The 19,421-nt window shown below is 52.2% G+C and overlaps 8 protein-coding genes across 8 annotated transcripts; 6 read left to right on the forward strand and 2 right to left on the reverse strand.

Moving 5' to 3' along the window:
* The first annotated feature begins 682 nt into the window (after positions 1-682).
* K489DRAFT_15575 (uncharacterized protein) lies at positions 683-1,662 on the forward strand. Its single transcript, XM_033599254.1, has one exon. The coding sequence runs from the start codon at positions 852-854 to the stop codon at positions 1,419-1,421; it is 570 nt and encodes a 189-aa protein (XP_033464444.1). The 5' UTR covers positions 683-851; the 3' UTR covers positions 1,422-1,662.
* On the forward strand, positions 1,602-2,774 carry K489DRAFT_366565 (uncharacterized protein; the record flags this gene model as incomplete). The annotated part of the gene is made up of 3 exons (XM_033602789.1): positions 1,602-1,643; positions 1,709-1,826; positions 1,891-2,774. 3 exons carry the CDS (start codon positions 1,602-1,604, stop codon positions 2,772-2,774), a joined length of 1,044 nt encoding a protein of 347 aa, XP_033464445.1.
* Positions 2,775-4,691: 1,917 nt separating this feature from the next.
* On the forward strand, positions 4,692-7,382 carry K489DRAFT_310397 (uncharacterized protein; the record flags this gene model as incomplete). The annotated part of the gene is made up of 2 exons (XM_033600698.1): positions 4,692-4,938; positions 5,014-7,382. The coding sequence occupies 2 exons, from the start codon at positions 4,692-4,694 to the stop codon at positions 7,380-7,382; spliced, it is 2,616 nt and encodes an 871-aa protein (XP_033464446.1).
* A 504-nt stretch (positions 7,383-7,886) lies between these two features.
* On the forward strand, positions 7,887-8,557 carry K489DRAFT_375504 (uncharacterized protein). The gene is made up of 2 exons (XM_033603701.1): positions 7,887-8,093; positions 8,153-8,557. The coding sequence occupies exons 1-2, from the start codon at positions 7,953-7,955 to the stop codon at positions 8,249-8,251; spliced, it is 240 nt and encodes a 79-aa protein (XP_033464447.1). The 5' UTR covers positions 7,887-7,952; the 3' UTR covers positions 8,252-8,557.
* Positions 8,558-9,517: 960 nt separating this feature from the next.
* Positions 9,518-11,661, forward strand: K489DRAFT_15590 (uncharacterized protein). Its single transcript, XM_033599256.1, has 2 exons — positions 9,518-9,933; positions 9,987-11,661. The coding sequence occupies exons 1-2, from the start codon at positions 9,631-9,633 to the stop codon at positions 11,388-11,390; spliced, it is 1,707 nt and encodes a 568-aa protein (XP_033464448.1). The 5' UTR covers positions 9,518-9,630; the 3' UTR covers positions 11,391-11,661.
* Positions 11,662-11,936: 275 nt separating this feature from the next.
* Positions 11,937-12,902, reverse strand: K489DRAFT_311701 (uncharacterized protein; the record flags this gene model as incomplete). The annotated part of the gene is made up of 2 exons (XM_033600802.1): positions 11,937-12,186; positions 12,244-12,902. The coding sequence occupies 2 exons, from the start codon at positions 12,900-12,902 to the stop codon at positions 11,937-11,939; spliced, it is 909 nt and encodes a 302-aa protein (XP_033464449.1).
* A 2,989-nt stretch (positions 12,903-15,891) lies between these two features.
* On the forward strand, positions 15,892-17,553 carry K489DRAFT_406113 (uncharacterized protein; the record flags this gene model as incomplete). Its single annotated transcript, XM_033607221.1, has 1 exon — positions 15,892-17,553. One exon carries the CDS (start codon positions 15,892-15,894, stop codon positions 17,551-17,553), a length of 1,662 nt encoding a protein of 553 aa, XP_033464450.1.
* On the reverse strand, positions 17,426-18,599 carry K489DRAFT_375506 (lysine decarboxylase-like protein-like protein). Its single transcript, XM_033603702.1, has 2 exons — positions 18,344-18,599; positions 17,426-18,279 (listed from the first exon to the last, which is right to left on the reverse strand). Exons 1-2 carry the CDS (start codon positions 18,436-18,438, stop codon positions 17,649-17,651), a joined length of 726 nt encoding a protein of 241 aa, XP_033464451.1. The 5' UTR covers positions 18,439-18,599; the 3' UTR covers positions 17,426-17,648.
* Between the last annotated feature and the right edge of the window lie 822 nt (positions 18,600-19,421).

Consider the following 19,421-nt stretch of genomic DNA (forward strand, 5'->3'; position numbering starts at 1 on the left):
CCCGGTCATCGGCGGCTAGCAATAAACCATCCAAGGAAGGTGAATAATGTCTTTCGGCACGCCCGGGTGAAGAAATGCATTTCGATCAAAGCTCCTGATGAAAGGTACAACATGGCTGTCGAGATTGTGTTGGGTGAGTCATCGTGTGGTTCATCCCGTCACATGGAACAATCCGATCAACACACCAAAACACAAGTTCACGAGTCATCAAGCCTCCCTAAGTACTATACCTAGGTAGGTACTCAGAATCCACCGGCGTAAATGATTTCCAATAGCCCGTACGTGCCCTCGAACTAGATCCATGTGTGCAATGACGATGACAAGCAGTTTCGGGGGCTACCAACTTGATTTCAGAGGAGAAATTGAAAAAATTCCCCGGGTGCACAGCCGTCGAGGAACCCGTGCACCCGCCCGTCTACCGAAACAGATTGGACTGGAAACGGCCGACAACGGGCAAATTGACAGCGAATGGGGCCAGAAGGAAGTCGATCATGACGGCCCCGGGGTGCAATCGATGCGACGGAGGGTGCCCGAAGAATTGCCATTGGCCGGTTTTCGCTTAGAGTCGCTTGCGTGTCGCAATATGAGGTGGAATTCATGGACTGCGTATCGATTTTAAATAGATATAAACTATCTAGGTGGACCGCTGGATAGCCTACTTCCGACCGGGCGGTACGTTTCCTCCTGTTCTTGTTCTTGTTATCCTTGTCAACGACATCTCCTCATCATGGCAACACAGCGCATGATTTCCGTCTTTGGCGTCCACGCGGGAGAGCAAACAAGCAAACCCTGCCACGAAATGATTGACGATGAGACAGCCTCGCCATGAATAACAAGATCATCTTGGTAAGATGAGTGTGAGATTCCTAGACCTGGCGCGCTGGTCCTGCAGAAGTCTTCCCGCGCATGCATATGGTGAAATTCCACCGTCAGGCAAGTCATTTCCGTGTCATCGCCCCAATGCACTCTTCTCGCAGCTTAATGCAGGAGCTGCTCTAGTGTGCATATCGCAAGCCAGTTTCATCTCTTTCCAAGTGCACATCAGATCTCTTGCCAGCGTACGTCGCCCTTCATCAACGATGCCGTCGCCGTCGCCGATGGATCCTGGTCGTGCTTGCATCGTCAGCTGCATCTTCTCGTCCTTCTTCTGCAGCTGCAGCTCTTCCCTCTTCCTTGTTCCTGTTCGCCTCCGTCTCCGTCAGCTACCGCTGGCCTCACGTCTCCGGGAACCGCTGGCTTCATTGTTCGCTTCTGCATCCTCGTCTGCTGCATCGCGCACGCCTAGGGCCACCTCGTTTCAGAGTCGTGATGCTGGCACTGCCATTCTCTTCGCTCCTTCCGCATTGAATTGTTGCTACGCGCCTTCTAATACCCTTCATTTGTGTGCCCTCGTTGATCGTTGCTATCACGCCGAGGCCTGATTTGGTCCTACACTGTCGCTACTGTTCTACATCGCTCGCTTCCGAATCGATCAGCCTACGACTCTACGACACTTTACGCGCGCGCCATTAATGATTAATATATCGATCAAGGGCAGCTGTTGCCTTTTATGATCCTGCTCATCCATTCGCTTCCTCTCGAATTCACTTCCGTCTAGTGACATGGCCGAACATCCCGAGCAGCCATGGCAATACTACGAGAAGGTACGCGAATCCCCAAACAAGACTCTGTCGGAGTGTCGAAAGTCTGACTGATGATATCGTGCTAGACCAACTTGTTGCTAGAGGTGATCAAGAGCTCACGAATCCACCCACATCTCCTACGAGACATAATTTTACAGTACCGAATTGCCATTCCTGCTCTCGAGGAAGTCGCGCTTCCACAAGGTCAGCATGATTAAAGCTGCATTGCACGCCATGTTGTCACGAGTTAACAAATCTTTACAAGCAGGTCGCTCACTACGCTCTTGCTCCAACATTCTGGTGGAATTGGGCTTAACGACATACCCGCAAGGTCAGCCACAACAATCAAGTCAACATCCACAACATTTTGGCGGACCTGTACAACAACAACTGCCACATACGCCAACGCAGGTATTGAATACATATACACAACAGCCTCAGCCTCAACCCCAGCACCGTCCCTTGCAAGCTCAAATGCATTCATCGTTGTATCCTGTGATCGGTGGTAGGGCCATTCGACCAAAGACATCGACGCCGGCGATCAATCCACATGGCTCTCCTGCGCCCACAGAGCCGCCTGCCAAAAAGAAACGTGGACGTCCTACTAAAGCGGAGGTCCAGGCAAGAGCAGAGGCTGCAGCTGCAACAGGCACGGAGTCAGGTCCGCCGACGAGACCCGCTTCACAGGCGGCAACACCACGGGTACCACCACCACCGCTGTCAACAACAGCGGCAACGACGACAGCGACAGCGACAGAATCGAGACCTGCACCTTTATCTTCCTCCACAAGATTCTCTATCGCTCACATACTGACGCCAACCACTGTCACACAGAGAGAGAGCCCGCCAAGCAATCATTCAAGTGGTGGATCATCAGGCAGGAGGCGAAGAGCGCGGGCTCGACAGTCGTCAGGGCCTGAAGAAAGAGCAACAGCGAGTATCTCCGGAACCCGCGCGGAACAATCGCCAGTGCTTGCTGTCCCTCGTCAACGCGAGTCTGGTGGTAGCGTGTTTGAGGATACTCCAATTCGCTCCATTCACGGCCAGCTTGACCAAAGTGACGAGCTTCGCCTACCGCGCACGTCGCCACGTTTACTCAATCGCCCAGAATCGAGATTGTCCCCTCGCGGATCCGATCCTGCTCGACTGTAACGGAGACACACATCATCGAGCATGTTTTACGATCGTTTCAACCATTATTCATTCTCTTGCGTCCACTTAGCGGGATCAATCATCACTTTACGTCGCCACGGCCACATTTGGGCAGGAAACATTGAATCTTTTTCACACTTGCGGATTTGATTGCCTTTTTTTCGGACATCGAGCTGCGGTGGATTGTAGTCAATTCTGAAGATACTCGTCGCCGTAGGCTAGGCTATGGTTGCCACGAGTCCACGTTTGGGATCACATGGTGGCCTCTCGGAAGACAACGCGTACTATCAAATCAACCTACACCAATCAGCCTCCATATCAGCTGCCAAATATCACGACCATTACTCATTCAAGAATAACTTCTCACATCATCTAATCGGGCTCTCATTATACCTTCGAAAGATCAGGAGGAGGGATGTCCTTGTTCAGGGAAGTCAACTCTCAAGAGCAGCCTACTAGGCCAAGGACTATCGCCTCTCCAAAGACGGCTCACCTTGGGATCTCTTCCACTCCAGAAGGTAGTTCCATCTAGTCTACGACTCTACGCACACTCAGATCACGAACGCGAGCACCTCACGGATTCATGTGAGCGATAAATTATCTTTCCCATTTTGGTGGTGCAATCTGTTTTGAGGCATGAGAAAAGACCTCGCTTCTATTCGACGCTGCTTGTACTGTAATTATATTTAATGCCTGAGATTTGGTAGGATACTTACGGCTTGTAACAATCTCGCGCTTCTTTCACAAATTTGTCAACTACCTAGGTACCTATGTATAGAGATGTTGAGATGAGTTAAATTGGTGATTCCCCTCAGATCGTAGTGCTGTTACTGTAATAAGTCAACTCGTCGACGCCAACTATACAATCCAAAGTCTGTGAGATCAAGGTGATCAAGCTCCCCTCATTCTGATGAGGGGAAATATCGCAAAATCTCGATGATGCTGTTTATCCGTGAAAGTTCATGATGACCACCGCCGCAACAGCAAAAAGGATACTTCACATATTATTCATTGTCCCTGATGAGGAACGGGGAACGGCTCGCTGATCTCCACATCCGGAAGGTCGGGTAAATTTTGTCGATGACTCAGCAGTCGCCTGCAGATGGCGCGGAAGGACAATCACAGTGAAATGGCCTACACTGCGAATATCGCGATTAATGATCTGTAAAAGTCGTGTCCTTCATGCTCTCAGGAACGTGCCCGATTTTACAACATTCGTCGCGACGCAGGTATTGCCATCACAAGGCGCAAAAAGGCTGGACCACATACCTGCTTCATAGAGCAGATTAAACATTCTTTACGCGCAAAGTGGCATCATCAGTCTGGTTTGCCTTGACCATACCAATTGTATGACCAAGAGTGTATTCCGAGCGAAGAAGTGAGGCATCATTCAAATACAGTCATTATCCAAGTGCTTTTCCGTGTCGAATACTCGCGCCCGAAATTAAGCCATCTCGCCAATTCAGGAATTTGACAATTTTTCCCATGCCTTCACATTTCCAGTGCAAATAACGCTACGACACAAGGCTTTCATGTCCCTTGATAAATGCTACGTTACTTGGCTGTCGAGGCAGAGCCAACGCTCGTGACCGCCTCGCATCAGACGCGACTTTGCAAGTCCTCCGCACGACTCACTCCCGACCCGCGTCAGACACCAACACCTTAGGCCAGCTCAACGACATCATGCCTGAAGACGGCTTCAAACAAGAGAGCTTGGAACTGGAAGTGCGTGGGATGAATTTGAAAGAGGAGGATCGCGACGTGGATATGAATAATGACTCTGGCGCGGCCTCGTTGAAACAAGAGCCCTTTGCTCGGGTCGCCGCTCTCCGCAGCAGCACAAGCACACCAACGGGACTGCGACGATCGGCTCAGTCCCCAGCGAGCAGCTGCGGTGGAAGCCAATCCACGTCTGCGATGAATGAGCAAGAGACAACGGTGGGTGGCGATGTATCCATCAAATTGGAGGAAGGCAAGCCACTTAAGCTGTCACGCTCGACTACGCAAAAAGTCGAGAAACGAGCGGCACGGCTCTGGTTCGACCACGAGGATGCGACGGCCGAGGCCTGCTCGACTTTCGACAAGTTAACCGAATGCACATACGCAAATAAGAATTTGGGCATCACAGAACATGCGTTGGAGTGTGATTGCTCGGAGGAGTGGGGTAAGCAGTCTTGAATTCCAAAATGGCTTGCGAGCCTAGCCTCACACCTGATACATTATGCTGATTGATGGATAGATGGCGCAACGCGGACGAATCAAGCATGCGGCGAGGACTCAGATTGCATCAACCGCGCGACCAAAATGGAATGCGTCGGGGACTGCTCCTGTGGCACTGGCTGTCAGAATCGGCGCTTTCAACACAAGCAGTACGCGGATGTTGCAGTCATTAAGACGGAGAAGAAGGGCTACGGTCTACGCGCCAACACCGATTTACGTCCAAATGACTTCATCTTCGAGTATATCGGCGAGGTGATAGGAGAGAATGTCTTCCGGAGACGAATGCAGCAGTACGACGAGGAAGGCATCAAGCATTTCTACTTCATGTCGTTAACGAAGGGCGAGTTCGTCGACGCCACCAAGCGAGGCAATCTCGGTCGCTTTTGCAATCACTCTTGCAACCCCAACTGTTACGTGGACAAATGGGTTGTTGGGGACAGGCTGCGGATGGGCGTTTTTGCCGAACGCAAGATTGAGGCAGGAGAAGAGTTGGTGTTCAACTACAATGTAGACCGGTATGGCGCTGATCCACAGCCGTGTTATTGTGGCGAGCCGAATTGTACAGGGTACATTGGTGGCAAGACACAGACAGAACGAGGCACGAAACTCTCCAATGCCATCATCGAAGCGCTGGGTATCGAAGACGCCGAAGCATGGGACACTGCTGTGGCGAAGCGTCCTCGCAAGAAAAAGGCAGGCGAAGACGACGAAGAATATGTCAACAATGTCGAACCAAGAGGCTTGGATGAGGAGGGCGTCAACAAAGTCATGTCGTCTCTGATGCAGTGCAAGGAGAAATGGATTGCAGTGAAGCTTCTCACTCGGATACAGCGTGCGGAAGACGACCGCGTACGCAACCGTGTCGTGAGATTTCACGGCTATCGAATTCTTAAGACAGCCCTTACTAATTTCAAGGACGATGTCAATGTCTGCATCCAAATTCTGGACATCCTCGACAAAATGCCGAGACTCACACGCAACAAGATCCAAGATTCCAATATCGAATCAACAATCACGGAGCTAGCCGCCGTGGAGAACCAAGGTGTGGCATCCCGGGCACAGGCACTGGTCGATGCTTGGGCGAAATTAGAGATCGCCTATCGAATCCCTCGAGTGAAGCGAGATCCCAATGCCGCTTTGCCTGATCGGAAGTTGGACAGGTTAGAAAGACGAGGCGAAGACAGACGGCGAAGCAAGTCAAGGACGCGTTCGCCGGAGAGAATCCACGCACCTACGGGACCACGCAACAATGCACCGTCAAGGCCGTCCGCCTTTTTTTCCAATCCACGACCATCACGACCACGTCCCACCGCACCGATGGGTGCTCTACCCGTCGGTTGGTTCGAGGCGACGGCGGCCAATGGATCAAAATACTATTACAATCAGACCGGCGATACCACATGGCAAAGGCCAACTATGCCCACTCTATCGGCGCCTCCGCCACCGCCGCCGAAGGTGGTCTCAGACCAACAAGTTCTGTCCGATTTGATCAAGAATATTGTCTCTTCGAAGAAGGAATCCAGCAAGAATCCATCTGCGACTGCCACGCCGGTTGAGACGCCCAAAAAGGAGCGCAAGGAGGATAAATGGCGCTCTTTGCCAGAAGACAAGCAGAAAAAGCTGTACGAGAGCGCGTTGCAGCCTCACATCATGCATGTTGTTGGCAAATTTAAGCACAAGCTTCCTAAAGACGATTTGAAGCGCTGGGCCAAGGAGTTCGCGAAGCAGGTTGTCAACTCCGACTTCAAAAAGAAACGCGTTGAGGACGTGCACAAGATCAGTGACAAGAAAGCCAAAGAAGTCAAAAAGCACGCACAAGTCTTCTTTGATAAGGCAGTGAAAAAGAAAGGGGCTGCCGAGAAGAAGAAGGTGGAAAAGAAGGCCCTTAAAGAGCAAGACGGAGACGCCGCCGTCGGCTCTCCACAAGCTGATGAGGGCAGCCCGACGCTTGAAGACATCGAGGAGGCCCTCTCTGATCACGATATTGAGGAGAACGGAGCAGAGGCAACGCCTGCGGAGTCTACGGATAGCTTCATGGTCAAACGCAGGAGAGACGACGAAGTAACAGATGACGAGACTGCGGAGCAGCTGCTCAAAAGACAACGGGTGGAACTCGAAGATGCGCCACCGCCACCCCCGCCACCGCCGCCGCCCGCGGAGACTGGATTGTCGAATGGAGCAGACGGTGAGGAAACTGATGTCGTCGCTGCTGTTATAAGCGGAGATCAGGACCATCAATTGAGCAACGGCGGCGACGACTTCGACGCTCACAGTGCTACCGGATTGATGGCCGTCACAATCTCCAAGCCTGACCTGGAACCTTCCCAGGTAGCGACACCGCCAACCACCGGCTCGCCTGACCAGGGTGACGCAGAGATCGAGAAGTAGAGGGTATTTTCGGATGCCTTTCGCAGGATAGGCCGACGAAGTAATCCTCTGCATTCAATTCATAAGACAACATCGCAGGATTGCCGGGGGGCATCGTATTTAGTTGACTTTCATATCCTCAGGATGCTGTACATTTAGTAATCACTCTTGGCTTGTCCTTAATGCAGCCCTACCGTGGCGCCGTCATTTTTCATTGCTTCAACACCACGCGTCCTGCCTATCAACTTGATTGAGTCATAGGGGAGCACGTGATCGACTCGCGACGTGCGCATCTGTTCAAGTTGGTCACGTCCACGGGCGCTCTTGGATAGCATTTGAAGACTACCTAATCACATCGAACACCTTGGCATGCAAATCTCGCACCGTACCAGGTTCGCTGAGCCACGCGTCCAGCGTCGTTAGCTTATTAACGCTAGCCGATCCTGGGGATGACATGTGTATGCACAGTATTTGATGTTCGGCATGGCTCTCCACTTTCCTGCGACAAAATCTCGCTCATATCCGATACCGATACGAAACTGCAATATGAAGAATCAGATTTCCGCCTGTCTTTGCTTACTCTTGGGAACAATGGCACAGGCAAGCGAACGCCAGATTCTGGTTTCCTACCCTGAGGATACCCCTCACCACATTCTCCAGCAAGCAATCGATGCCGTCAAACAGGCGGGCGGCACGATTCTACACGAGTACACATTGATCAAGGGTTTCGCGGTGGGTGAAAGTTTGAGATGATGCTCCAGGAGAAGTTTGAACTGACAGCTCGGTGGCAGGCCAAGGCATCCGCTGAGGCGCTTGACACCGTGCGGACATTTGGATACAACGTGGAGATCGAGGACGATGGCCTTGCCACGACCATGGGCTCGACTTGAAGGATGTATGACAGACTGAATGTGCCCGACACAACGATGGCTCGAGATGAAGAACGGTCACGTCATGTGTATGAACGCTCTGTGGGAGCCGCGTCTACTATCCTTTGAGGTTCTCTATGCTGGTTCTATGAAAGTGATTTGCACCGATGAAGTGCGACCTTATTTATCACAGACCCCGACCTGCACCCGCTGATAAAACTCCATAGACGCGCACATGCAGAAATGTCGCATTTCACAACAGGAATGCCCAATTGCAACAGATATGAGGGACTGTAATTGCTCGCGAGATATGGAACAGGACGGGTAGGGTTCCAAGGTTGTAGTAGTCTTGTGCCTCGAACCTGATGGTATGTGAATGACGTGCTCCCGTCGCACGGGGCGGCCCGCAAACACCATTTGATCCGCAACATGTCTCGCGATCACGGGCTGACAACACTGAACAAGTCTTGCGCAGAACAAGTTATAACTTGTGCAGGACAATCTCCTCGCGCCGACCAATTGACCGTCATCAGACTACACTCAACAAGATCCTCTCAACCAAAGTCAAGGCTCAAGTGCTCGACCAAACGCGTTGGCCAGGGATTTACACGGAAAACACTGCGGCCCTACGTTCAAGACAAGCTGGCTCGCGACGTGCATGCGGTCTCTGCGTTGGAAAAGAGGAGGCTCTCATATATTCGTGAGCAGAAAGAGCTTTGAATACCTTCAGGACCTCAATTGTTGTTGTTTTGAACCGAGCCGTAGCTAGCAACCTGTCATCACACGTGCTGCCATACTTCTTTCACTGTGAAGGTCGTTCCTGTGTGGATAGCCTCTCGAGAATCTATTGATGGTCTGATTCTGGGCAAAAGAACATCAGTTGGAGGGCAGAAGAAATCTTTCAACGTCTGGGCCGAGTCCCACAAGTGGGGTTCATCCTTCCCTCGAGGTACCCACGTCTGCCTATGGTTTATAGCATCACCGGTGAAACGTGAAGTGTGCTGTCTCTCTCGCGCGTAAAATCATCATGTCTTCGAGGTCACCTAGAGGTTCTTTCTCCGGCGTGTCCTCGGCCGATGTTGCCGCCGATTTTGAAGACTCCCTCAAGGATCTGGGGGCAAACAACCGCTACGAGATTAGCAATTTGACCATTATCGCGAAAGAGAGCACCGAACACGCTGAAGCTATCTCCAATGTCCTGGAGAATCATATCAAAAACGTGAGATCGTCCGCACATACTCTCGTATATCCACTGGGCGGTACCTTTGCTGACCTTGTCTCATCATCACCAGACATCGCCCTCACGAAAACTCCCAGCCCTCTATGTGTTGGACAGCATCGTAAAGAATGTGGGAACGCCGTATAGTTTCTACTTGGGAAGAAATCTATTTCGCACGTTCATGGACGCATATGTCCTGGTCGATTCCGCCACCAGAAGGAATATGGAGGGCATGTTGAAGACGTGGAAGGAGCCTGTGCCTGGATCAATTGATTCTCGCCCTGTTTTCCCTCCCGAGAATGTACGGCCCATCGACAACGCGTTGATAAAAGCGAAGACGGCTGCGATCCAGAATCAGCGCCAAGCACAGCCGTCTCAGGTCGCATACAGGGGCATTGCAACGCCGCCCCAGCACAATGGGCAGTTCGCACCTCCGCAGAATCAGCCACACCAGCAATTATACGGAGGCCTCCATAATCAGCAAGTAAGTCAAGTCATTCTTTAGTTGACAAAACGATTCTCATTCGTATTGTCTAGGTACCGCAGCAGCACACATATGCCGCCATGGGCAACCAACCATCCTCAGAACTAGAGATTCTTAAACGAGACATATCCCTTCTCATATCACGCGATAGGCATATGGTCTCTTTGAATCCTGCTGATATCGGTCTACAAACGCGCTTGCAAGCATTGTCTGATCTGAGGAATCTTCTCGATATGCGGAGCTTCGTTCCGAATGAATTGCAGGCCATAAGAGCGCAAGTCCAACAAATAGCACCATCCGCACCAGGACCACCTCAATCGTCGACACCACAACCGCCACCGCAATGGGCGCAAAGTAGCTCAGCTCCTCAACCTTACCAGGCCCCTCAACCCACCTTCCCAACAGCCATCTCACAGCCCAACATACCGGCACCGCCTGTCCTCAATCCGGCGGCGTTGAGCGGGCTACAGGCATTGTTGGCCAATGTGCCGAAGCCTAGCACACCTCAGCTGCGTGCTGCTTTGCCTGAAATGCGTAGCGCGAGTCATTCCCAGCTTGATGCGATTCAGCACCATACAGCTGTCGCACCGGCCGCTAGTGGTGCAGCTGACCTGCTTTCCTCGCTAGCCAAAGCAGGACTTATCAAGCCCACAATAAACGTAACAAAGCCTAGCAGCAATACCGTGCCAAATCTGTCCCAAGGTCAGACAGCTATGTTGCTGAAGTCTTTGCAAGGCGTACTCCCGCCTTCAGGGCAAGGTATACTTCCTGTGGCAATGCCCGCCCAGCGCATAGCAGCAAAAGTGCATGTGCCTGTCTCTGCAGCCTCTCTGAAGATTTATCGACCGGAGATTATTTCGTCACTCTACGATGCGCAGCCAAACCAATGCAGTACCTGCGGTCGGAGATTCGAGATGACGGGCGTGGGCAGGGAAGAGAAGAGCCGACATCTCGATTGGCACTTCCGAACAAATCAGCGCATGGCGGATCCCAATTTGAACCGAGGGCATCATCGAAATTGGTACGTCGATGAGCTCGAATGGGTTCGACACGTTGAATTCGATCCATCCACAGCTGCGACCGGAGCTGGCGAGGTCGACGCTGCGACCAAGCCGAATAAGCAGGCAGCCGAGCAGTTCGTCCGGGCGCCTCCAGGTATGACCAAAAACACATGCAACATTTGTTTCGAAGAGATGAAGAGCAGCTACTCCGAAGATCAACAAGATTGGATCTTCGCGGATGCTACCCTTAGCAACGGCAAGATTGTTCACGCGCAATGTCACGCCGAAATGAGCAAATCGCTCCCTTCTACAGGCGGAGGCGCGCTGAGCGGTATCTTCTCCAACAACAATGCCGGCGCCCGGGAGCGGAGTGCGACTCCGGACTCGACGCTCGGTAAGAGGAAAGCGGAGAGCGCGATGGTCGGGAATGGTGCACGCTTGAAACTGTCACAGTAGCTACACTAGTCCAATTGTCGTTCAAATACCATTTCTCTATTGATCGCGATGTGGCCCGAAACGTGGGATGTGTTACATGTCCCCACAGGACAGATATTTTGCCGCCAAGTCGACAGATTTACCTCCATCAAATGGTTCTCCAACACAAGTGGCCACCGTCGACCAGGTTTTGATGAACAATCACGTGGATGTTGGGCTTACACGTAGAGCAATCTGTCGAGGGGGTTTTCACGATGCCAAGGCGTGCGCTGTGAGATGCAGGGTTGGGATGATGGAAGGTCGATCATGCACTGACGGCAGGAGGAACATCAGTGCAAGCATTGACAACGCAGAGGCAATTATCAAAGTTCAACTTGGTATACATTTGTTAATCATGTTAGGGGCAATCTGGCCCAGATGCGGGTATCTCTGACGGCATAATACATTCAGATTCGTCATCGGAAAAGAAAATCAGAGCACCCGCCCATAAACACTCCCATTACGCCTGCGCTTGAAACCCAAAATTTCGCTCTTCGTAAGTCCGACATGACACTCGTAAAAGCATGCTCAGTATCCGGCTTGTTGACTTGCATACCATCCTTCAATCTCCGCCAATCGAGCTTTCATCGCGCTTGCTTCTTTCATCAATGCCAGATTATCTGCAGACAGTGTCTGGATGTGTTGGATTGCGCTTTGAAGGATGGTGGATTTGCTTGGTTTGTCGTCAGCCAGTATAGGGGAGCCACCGGTGGCGGACTTGGATGCGACGACCGTGGCTTGCAGCGATTTGATGCCGGCATTCAAGGCTTCACGATATCTGAGAGGTATATCAGCAATCGTTCGATGGTCTCAAGTGCGACTCTCTGAAGCTTACCGTCGCTCCACAGCTGTGTGGGGAATGCGCTGCCGCTTTCGGCTGCGTTGCTTGCTGTCGCCATCGAGAACGAAATCTTCTTCTTCGCCCTCACTCCCAGCCAATTTCTGGCTTGTAGGGCAGGATGTGACCTGCTGCAGTCTTCGTCTTGTGGCTACCTCTGGCGCGGTGCTTGAACGGGCAATGAGAGGTCGGGATGATTCGTATAGGCTTGCCGCGGGCACCTGCGGGCTGGTGCCGTCGTATGAGCTCGTTGGGCTGTGAGTCGAGGAAGCTCCTACTGAGCGTGCTGAAGGCACCTGGAGATTGTGCTTCGAGTCGGTGAAAGGCAGAGACGGGAACACTTCCGAGGACGGTGTGCCGAAGGTCATTGTTGAAGGCGAGTGAACGTCATAATCGGAAGTCCAGTCGGCGTCGCTTGCATAACTCAAGTGCGGCGAGAGCATTGCGGGTGTGTTGCCGGCGTATGCGTCGTCGAATCGATCCTCTTGAAACATGCGAAGATCTGTGTTGTGCATGCCACCTTGACCGGCGTGCCAGTTTTGAAGAGGGAAGGAGGGCTGTCCCTGATATGAAACTCGCCATGTGTCGGACATGGGATCGATGATGTGTTCAGGTGTGTCGAACGGCGTAACCGAGTTGAGGTTGACAGAAACCATAGCAGTCATCCTGAAAATGAGGCGGAGTGATACTCGAGAATAAGGAGTCGCCGATAGTTGAGAGCTGAAGGATGTAGAGATGGTTGAGACGAGAACACCGTGAAGGGAAGTGATCGACCGAGGACTCTTATATTCTCTTCGTCGGAGATTACAGACCGCTGCAGCATTTACGAGCCAGCAATATGACGGCAACTCCGGAACGAGGGCCCTGTCCGCGCATTTCCCACATGGTCCAGGGCGCCATGGTCGACGCCTTCGTAGGGGTTTCCAGAAGCCCTGCGCACCCGCACGAGTCCTGTGTGCTGCACAATGCACACAATCAATGCATGGATGCAATCAGTGATTGGAGCTCGCCAAGTCTGCCATGCGCAAGCCACTGGCGCCTCGCTTGGATGCGTTGTGCCTTCCCAACTCACGTGGAAACTTGTCGGTCCGCATGGGTTGGTGGTGGTGGTGATGGGCGGTTTCGGGCTCGACCAAAGTCGACGCAAGCACGGCAAGAGCCCTCTGTGTTCTCCCGGGGTGCAAAGGGACGCGTTGTGATGAAACTTCTTCTCGCCCGCCAAAAGCAGTTTAGAAGCTTTCGCTTGTTAGCAGGCTAGATCGACCTCGGGAGCTTTTGGGCCCCAACCAAAGCGCGGAGGACTGCCGGATGGACCGAATCAGTGCCTATGGTGAAGGGCTGACGGCCCTGGTCATTGGTCGGAGTGGCCGACAGCCACGTGTGAACTAATGCAGCTAATTTTACTCCCACGAGAATACTGATTGTTTGTACAGGGTATTTCATGTGCGACAGCCCTGGAGTCCTGTGTCCTGTACAGATACGATATCCAACGGTCTAGTATTGTACATTAGCTCGGCTCGCATGGATGGTGACTATGCCGCAGGGGAACAAGGGCTTCATCACTGGGCTCGAGTTCCACCAAGCGGAAGAAAACTCTGTTTCTCGCTTCCACGTGCTGATGACTGTGCAGGCGAGCATTAGCTGCATTGCGTTTGCTAACGAGAATTTTCCAGCATATGAGGACAGGCTTAGTAAGAATGAGGCGATGTTGATGCAGACATGTCCATGCAGCGGCTCGCTGACGGTGAACGAGGGCGTCTGGAGAAATCTCAGCCTACTACGCCCCCAGCCCGCCTCTCGCAGCAACCTTAGTGCCACCGACACTCTCTGTCACTACCCTGCACCAAAGGTGGCAGCGGTGCATCGTTGGTCATATCCTGATGGCGTCACGAGATTGCGGCTCATCATCTCTTGCTCCACGAGCCCAGTACCGTCTTACGTAGCTCAATTCGCTATCGGAAAAGACGAAAATATCAACACAGCACAACTGCCCAGGTGGTCCGTCGGAACTGCAGGGCAAACGGCGGATCAGGGCTTCTAGAACGGCGAGCGGGAGCGATAGAAGCTTCCGTTCCACGAGCCCCTGATGATGATAAGAGCACCTGGGCAGCTTGTTATTAGTATCCATGGATGCCCAGACATTGCTTTACCGACGCAGCGGATGGATCTTCGCTTGTGGTCTTGGTATGTATCTTGGTCTGTGCTCATTTTCGCTTTTGGGTAGGGCTTCGGGAATTCCTGCGCCTTCCACGCTATGAACAGTATTTCCTAATTCCGCGCCTGGGAGTATTCCAAGAATGCCAAGCACCATTTCCACGAGGCTCGATCCACGGCATCCTATTCCACAACACACCCACTGTGCTTACCAGCGTTACGACAATCCTACCGTTGCAAGTTGCTCACACGTGGAGCAATTGCATATGCCGTAGTGGATCTATACTCTTCGCCCATTCAAAGCGCAGCATCGTGTAGGCATCGTTGCTGGAGCTCCGAGGAAGCTACTACCTGCATGCCGCCAAGAGACCCTGTGAATGTCACTCGGTACGGATGCAGTCGAGGCACTCTTTCGAAGGTTCAGGATCTAGTGCTCTTTTGAGTTCGTCACGCTTCATTTGCTCCGCCAGGCATTTTATTGTAGCAGCAAATGCCGACGAAGGTTCGTCAGAGCAGGAGTGGAGATTACTTGCGTCGCTTGGTTACGGTCGAGCCAACACGGGCGATGCCATACTATTCGCCCGAGATATGCGAGGAATCCTTGGAAATGGGTTCATACAGATGTAGAAACAGGCTCACTCAGCTGCAGAGCGCCACCTTCGGGGCATCCGTAGATTGCATAGCATCAAGGCTGCCTGGGCGACTTGAAAACGGAAGAAGATTCGTGCGTCGATGCGCACGGGACCAAGTTGTGCAGATGTATGAAAGCACGCAATGGAATATTAGAAAGTTGTACCAGGTTACCGCCCAAGTATTTAATGCGCGAACCTTTCATGTTCCAGCGAGTACGCGGGGGCGTACATTGCGTTGTACCATTGGATTCGTCGCCCAACGAAGTTTGCCCAGAAACCAAAAGTCTGCTATGATGGCCGCCATGGAAGTGACATATGTTCACAATTGCTGTGATGGACAGCAAGGTCCAATTGAAAAGGTCAACACGTGTAATAAAGCCCATGGGCCGCAAGAAAGGAGTGCAGAGGTTGAATGTTGTCCCACAGTAAACTTCAAGGTTCCCAAGTTCCGAGATTGTGTTGAATTCGACCGTTTCCATTCAGTATTCTCACTGTTCTCAATCCAGGATCGTGTTGAACCGGTCTTGCTCAACGCGAAAGCGAACGAGCTTACACTAAGAAGATAGTGATGGTTTTCACACGACGCATCATGTGCTAAGAAGTTATCAATAAAATGTCGATAAGGTTTTTCGTAAACCCTGTTGAAGCGCGCCTGAAGATCTAGACCCGGATGACTCATTCTGAATTGATGCGCCCGCTTCGGATCGAGGCAATGAAATCACGTGGCCTCGCGTCTCTCTCGAGCTTCGATTGCGACGACGTCACTGACTACCGCGCGCTGCCGACGCGATCGACACAGATCCCTCTCCTGGATGTCTTCTATACTCTATCGGAGGCTCAATGTCGTGCTGAACTAGTAATGGAGGTCTCATCTCGCAACGAACGAGACCACGGGCCCCCGGAAATTCCAGCGCAACAGTCACCGCTGTCATATACCAAGCTGCTGTCTCGATATGAGGAGCTACAACGGCAACATGCAAGATGTCAAGGAGAGCTTCGGCAAGCTCTGCAGAAACTGACAATCTACAGAGAACGCGCTAAAGCTTGGTATCTGTATGCTCAGCGCAAGAAGACCCAGGGCTCACTTGCGAATCGACCCGCGGGAGGCACGTCAGATCTCGGCCAGGGCGAATGCCCGTCGAGGTTAGATGCTCGATCATCTAGTCACGCGCTGCCAGCAATGGTTGATCCTCGACTGCGGCAGACACGACATTTGTCACAACAAACTGGTGAAGCGAGATTGGCTGCTCGAGGCGATGTTGGGATGGCGTCAAGTCAAAGTACAATAGTAGAAGCCGACGATGCAGTGCAAAGCTCGACGAAACTCGTCTGCATCAAGGCTGAGCCTGGATCAGACGATGAGCCCGTCATTGTGTCTGAGCGCAACCTGAAGCGCAAGCGAGGCGGAAGCCCCCTTAGAGACGACACGATGCGCCGTGTCAAGCAGGAACCCGTCGAATCTGAAGGACTCTCGGACGTCATGAAAGATTCTGAAAGTGGCGTACGAGGGCAACAGTTGCGTACGATGAAGACAATGACGTCCGATCTAGAGGTAGATGGGCCTACGGTCCAGACTCCACGCAAACCTTCGCGCAATCTAATTTCCCACACAGATCGAGCATCTTTCTCGGACGGGAAAGCGTCCAACCGTCCAAAAGGCAGACATTCGGCCTCGACCGTTAATGTCGCGCCTCACGTTACGGATGAACCGCTTGCATTGCGCCAAATCAGTACAAACATTCCTCCGAAACGGAAGGCTGCGAGGTCCAGTCCTCCAATGCATCGTGCCAGCGCTGTTGACAAGCTGGCAATGCTCTCAGAAGACGGCGAACTTGGACACGAGTATCCGAGGCTAGAGGAGCCGAGAGCAAAGGGCAACGATCGCAAATTAAAAGTCATGCTCCAGCAGCCACTAGCTGAAAGATCACCAGCACTAGACAAGAGGTCGACGAAAATCGCAAGAAATACAGATGAGCATCCACTTCCCACGCGGATGGAAGAAGAGCCCCTGCGCATTCGAGATCCCAAGACGCTCCAACTGACAGACTTCAAAGTCAATGCTGATTATATGGGATCATGCTTTGCTTTTGCGGACACATTGCGAGGTCGTGATCAGCGCCAGGGACTACATACTTGTACGAAACCTGACTGCTGTGGTGACGCTTTCCGCAAAGTGATTGAACTAGGCGGCAAGGCCGCATCAGGCAAAACAGACGCGCAAGCTTTGGAGATCTACCTTGGCCGCGACTGGTCAGACGTCATGGGTTCTTTTGCTCCTGATACTAGGAAAGAGATGACGATGAATGCGCATGTGTATGCTTTAACCGAGGAGAATGGCAAACACAAACTGGCTTTTGAGCGAAGGAGCACGCCTCCTGGGTTTTGGCGTACTGACATGCCCACCTCTCAGGAGGCTTTAGAGGACCGTGCGAAGATCAAAGCAATAGAGGACAAAGCCGTCATGGAGAGATGGCTGCACGCCACGCGAAGGGGAGGACGCTGGCGATTCCGTGATGAGTGAGAAGCAGCAATCTTCTAGATACGGTCGTTAGCGAAGTCGAAACATTGAAGAGACATAGATCATGGCTGGCTGAGAGCCCATTATATCATCATCATCTATTTCTTTGTCCAGTCCAGATCGAAACGATCCGCAGAATTTTGGTAATGCTTTAATGCATGCAAGACCCCGTCAGCCGTCTTGGCTTCAACCATGATCCCCGAATTGTGCTTTGAAATGAATCCCTTGTCCACAGCTGTGTTGACCCACTGGAACAAGCCGTCGTAGTATCCGTTTACATTAAACACCACAACTCCTCGCCCATGGATTCCCAACTGATTCCACGTCACTACCTCCATCAGCTCTTCCATAGTCCCGAAGCCACCCGTGAGTGCAACAAATCCACCGTTGGCTCCACCCTCGATAACCTCACGGGCCATGAGTTGCTTGCGCGTATGCATATCTGGGACAACTGTCGTCCGTCCGTAGATGTTCTCGTCGATGGCCGACTGTGCAACGTCGCCGACGCCGTTCTCGCCGTACTTGCGTTCGTATTTGAGCAGGGCCTCTGGGATTATTCCGTGCACAGCGTCTTTGCCCGACAGTGATACCAGCGTCTTGGCAATCTCGCCCATGATGCCTGCAGTGCCGCCGCCATAAACGAGATTTATGCCGCTCTCGTGGAGTGCTCGACCGAGATCCCGGGCAGCTGCGAGATGTTCAGGTGAATCTCCCCCGCTTGCGCCGCAGCTGTGATCAAGAGATCGGAGATTAGCGACGATGTCGTCACAGAAATAAGAAACTGGAAACCTACAACACGCAGACAGTCGGTCGTCGTGTCACTCCATTGACAGTAGTCGCAGCTCCTCCAGCTCCGACGCCTCCGGATTGCTCGGTGGGCAAAGACATGTTGCGGCAGATCAAGGCTTGTCGAGTTACCCTGTATGAACCTAGGGAATGCGAAAGAGGAAGAAATCTATGTAGAGAACGCTTCGAATGCACCGGGCACCGTCATACTTATGCCTTGATGTGACTACATTTCAGACTGGGAGTGTGCTGTTGGCATCAAGGCATGGTCCACACGGTAGCTGTCATTGGTACCTTGCATCATCAATACTGAGTCTAGATACCTGAACATAGCTAGCTCAGTGATGCTGGGACCTAGCTGTGCCTGATGCGGTGGTTGTCTGACACCACCACACGCATTACTGTGCCTACCTAGGTATCTACTGCACCGACAATTGCTCGACCACACAGGAACGGTTCCTGTTACTGATCGTGACAAGCCGCACAAGGTCGCTCATTGCACAATTGTGCATTGTGACAGCACACCTGGCGTCCGGTGAGATTCCAAGGTTTGTCACAGTTCTACACGAGACCCCACCTAGACAAACCCAATTTGGCAGTCAACGCACGATTGGGGTGCCAGCAACCACACACAGGCATGCCACGTACTTTCATGCACACGTGAGACTCGCATGGGCCATAATTCAGCATCCATGATGAGTGAAGATGTCTCTTAGTAAAATGACAGAACAGCTGTTTCGGCCTGACTGGTGCAAATGCACAGTATGTACTGTGCATGTTTACCTAACCATTTGAACGCTGACGGGTATCCACCAACCTGAGGTGACGTATCCAGCACTTCTTAATAGGCTCTATCCCCAGGCCCATTGACGATTTGATTCACAATCCTCAGCGTATGATAACCAACGCGCCATATAAAATCATACGCAAAGAGAGCTTCATCTGATCCGATAGGGAATCATCACTCTGTAAGTTCCTGGCTGATGAATACACGAAGGACATGATTAGACGTGGGGTGAGTGGGTTCTTCTCGATCATTTCACAGGTAGGTATACATTCATCGACGCCGGTTCCAACGGCGCGGC

Source organism: Dissoconium aciculare, assembly GCF_010015565.1.
Source record: "Dissoconium aciculare CBS 342.82 unplaced genomic scaffold K489scaffold_1, whole genome shotgun sequence".
In the NCBI taxonomy this organism is placed as follows: Eukaryota; Fungi; Ascomycota; class Dothideomycetes; order Mycosphaerellales; family Dissoconiaceae; genus Dissoconium; species Dissoconium aciculare.

Coding starts and splice junctions, on each gene's coding strand:
- K489DRAFT_15575 (XM_033599254.1), top strand. CDS start 852: ATGAGTGTGAGATTCCTAGACCTGGCGCGCTGGTCCTGCAGAAGTCTT.
- K489DRAFT_375504 (XM_033603701.1), top strand. CDS start 7,953: ATGGCACAGGCAAGCGAACGCCAGATTCTGGTTTCCTACCCTGAGGAT. Junction 8,094..8,152: donor CATTGATCAAGGGTTTCGCG/GTGGGTGAAAGT, acceptor GCTCGGTGGCAG/GCCAAGGCATCCGCTGAGGC.
- K489DRAFT_15590 (XM_033599256.1), top strand. CDS start 9,631: ATGGACGCATATGTCCTGGTCGATTCCGCCACCAGAAGGAATATGGAG. Junction 9,934..9,986: donor GAGGCCTCCATAATCAGCAA/GTAAGTCAAGTC, acceptor CGTATTGTCTAG/GTACCGCAGCAGCACACATA.
- K489DRAFT_375506 (XM_033603702.1), bottom strand. CDS start 18,438: ATGTCTTTGCCCACCGAGCAATCCGGAGGCGTCGGAGCTGGAGGAGCT. Junction 18,280..18,343: donor CGACCGACTGTCTGCGTGTT/GTAGGTTTCCAG, acceptor TCTTGATCACAG/CTGCGGCGCAAGCGGGGGAG.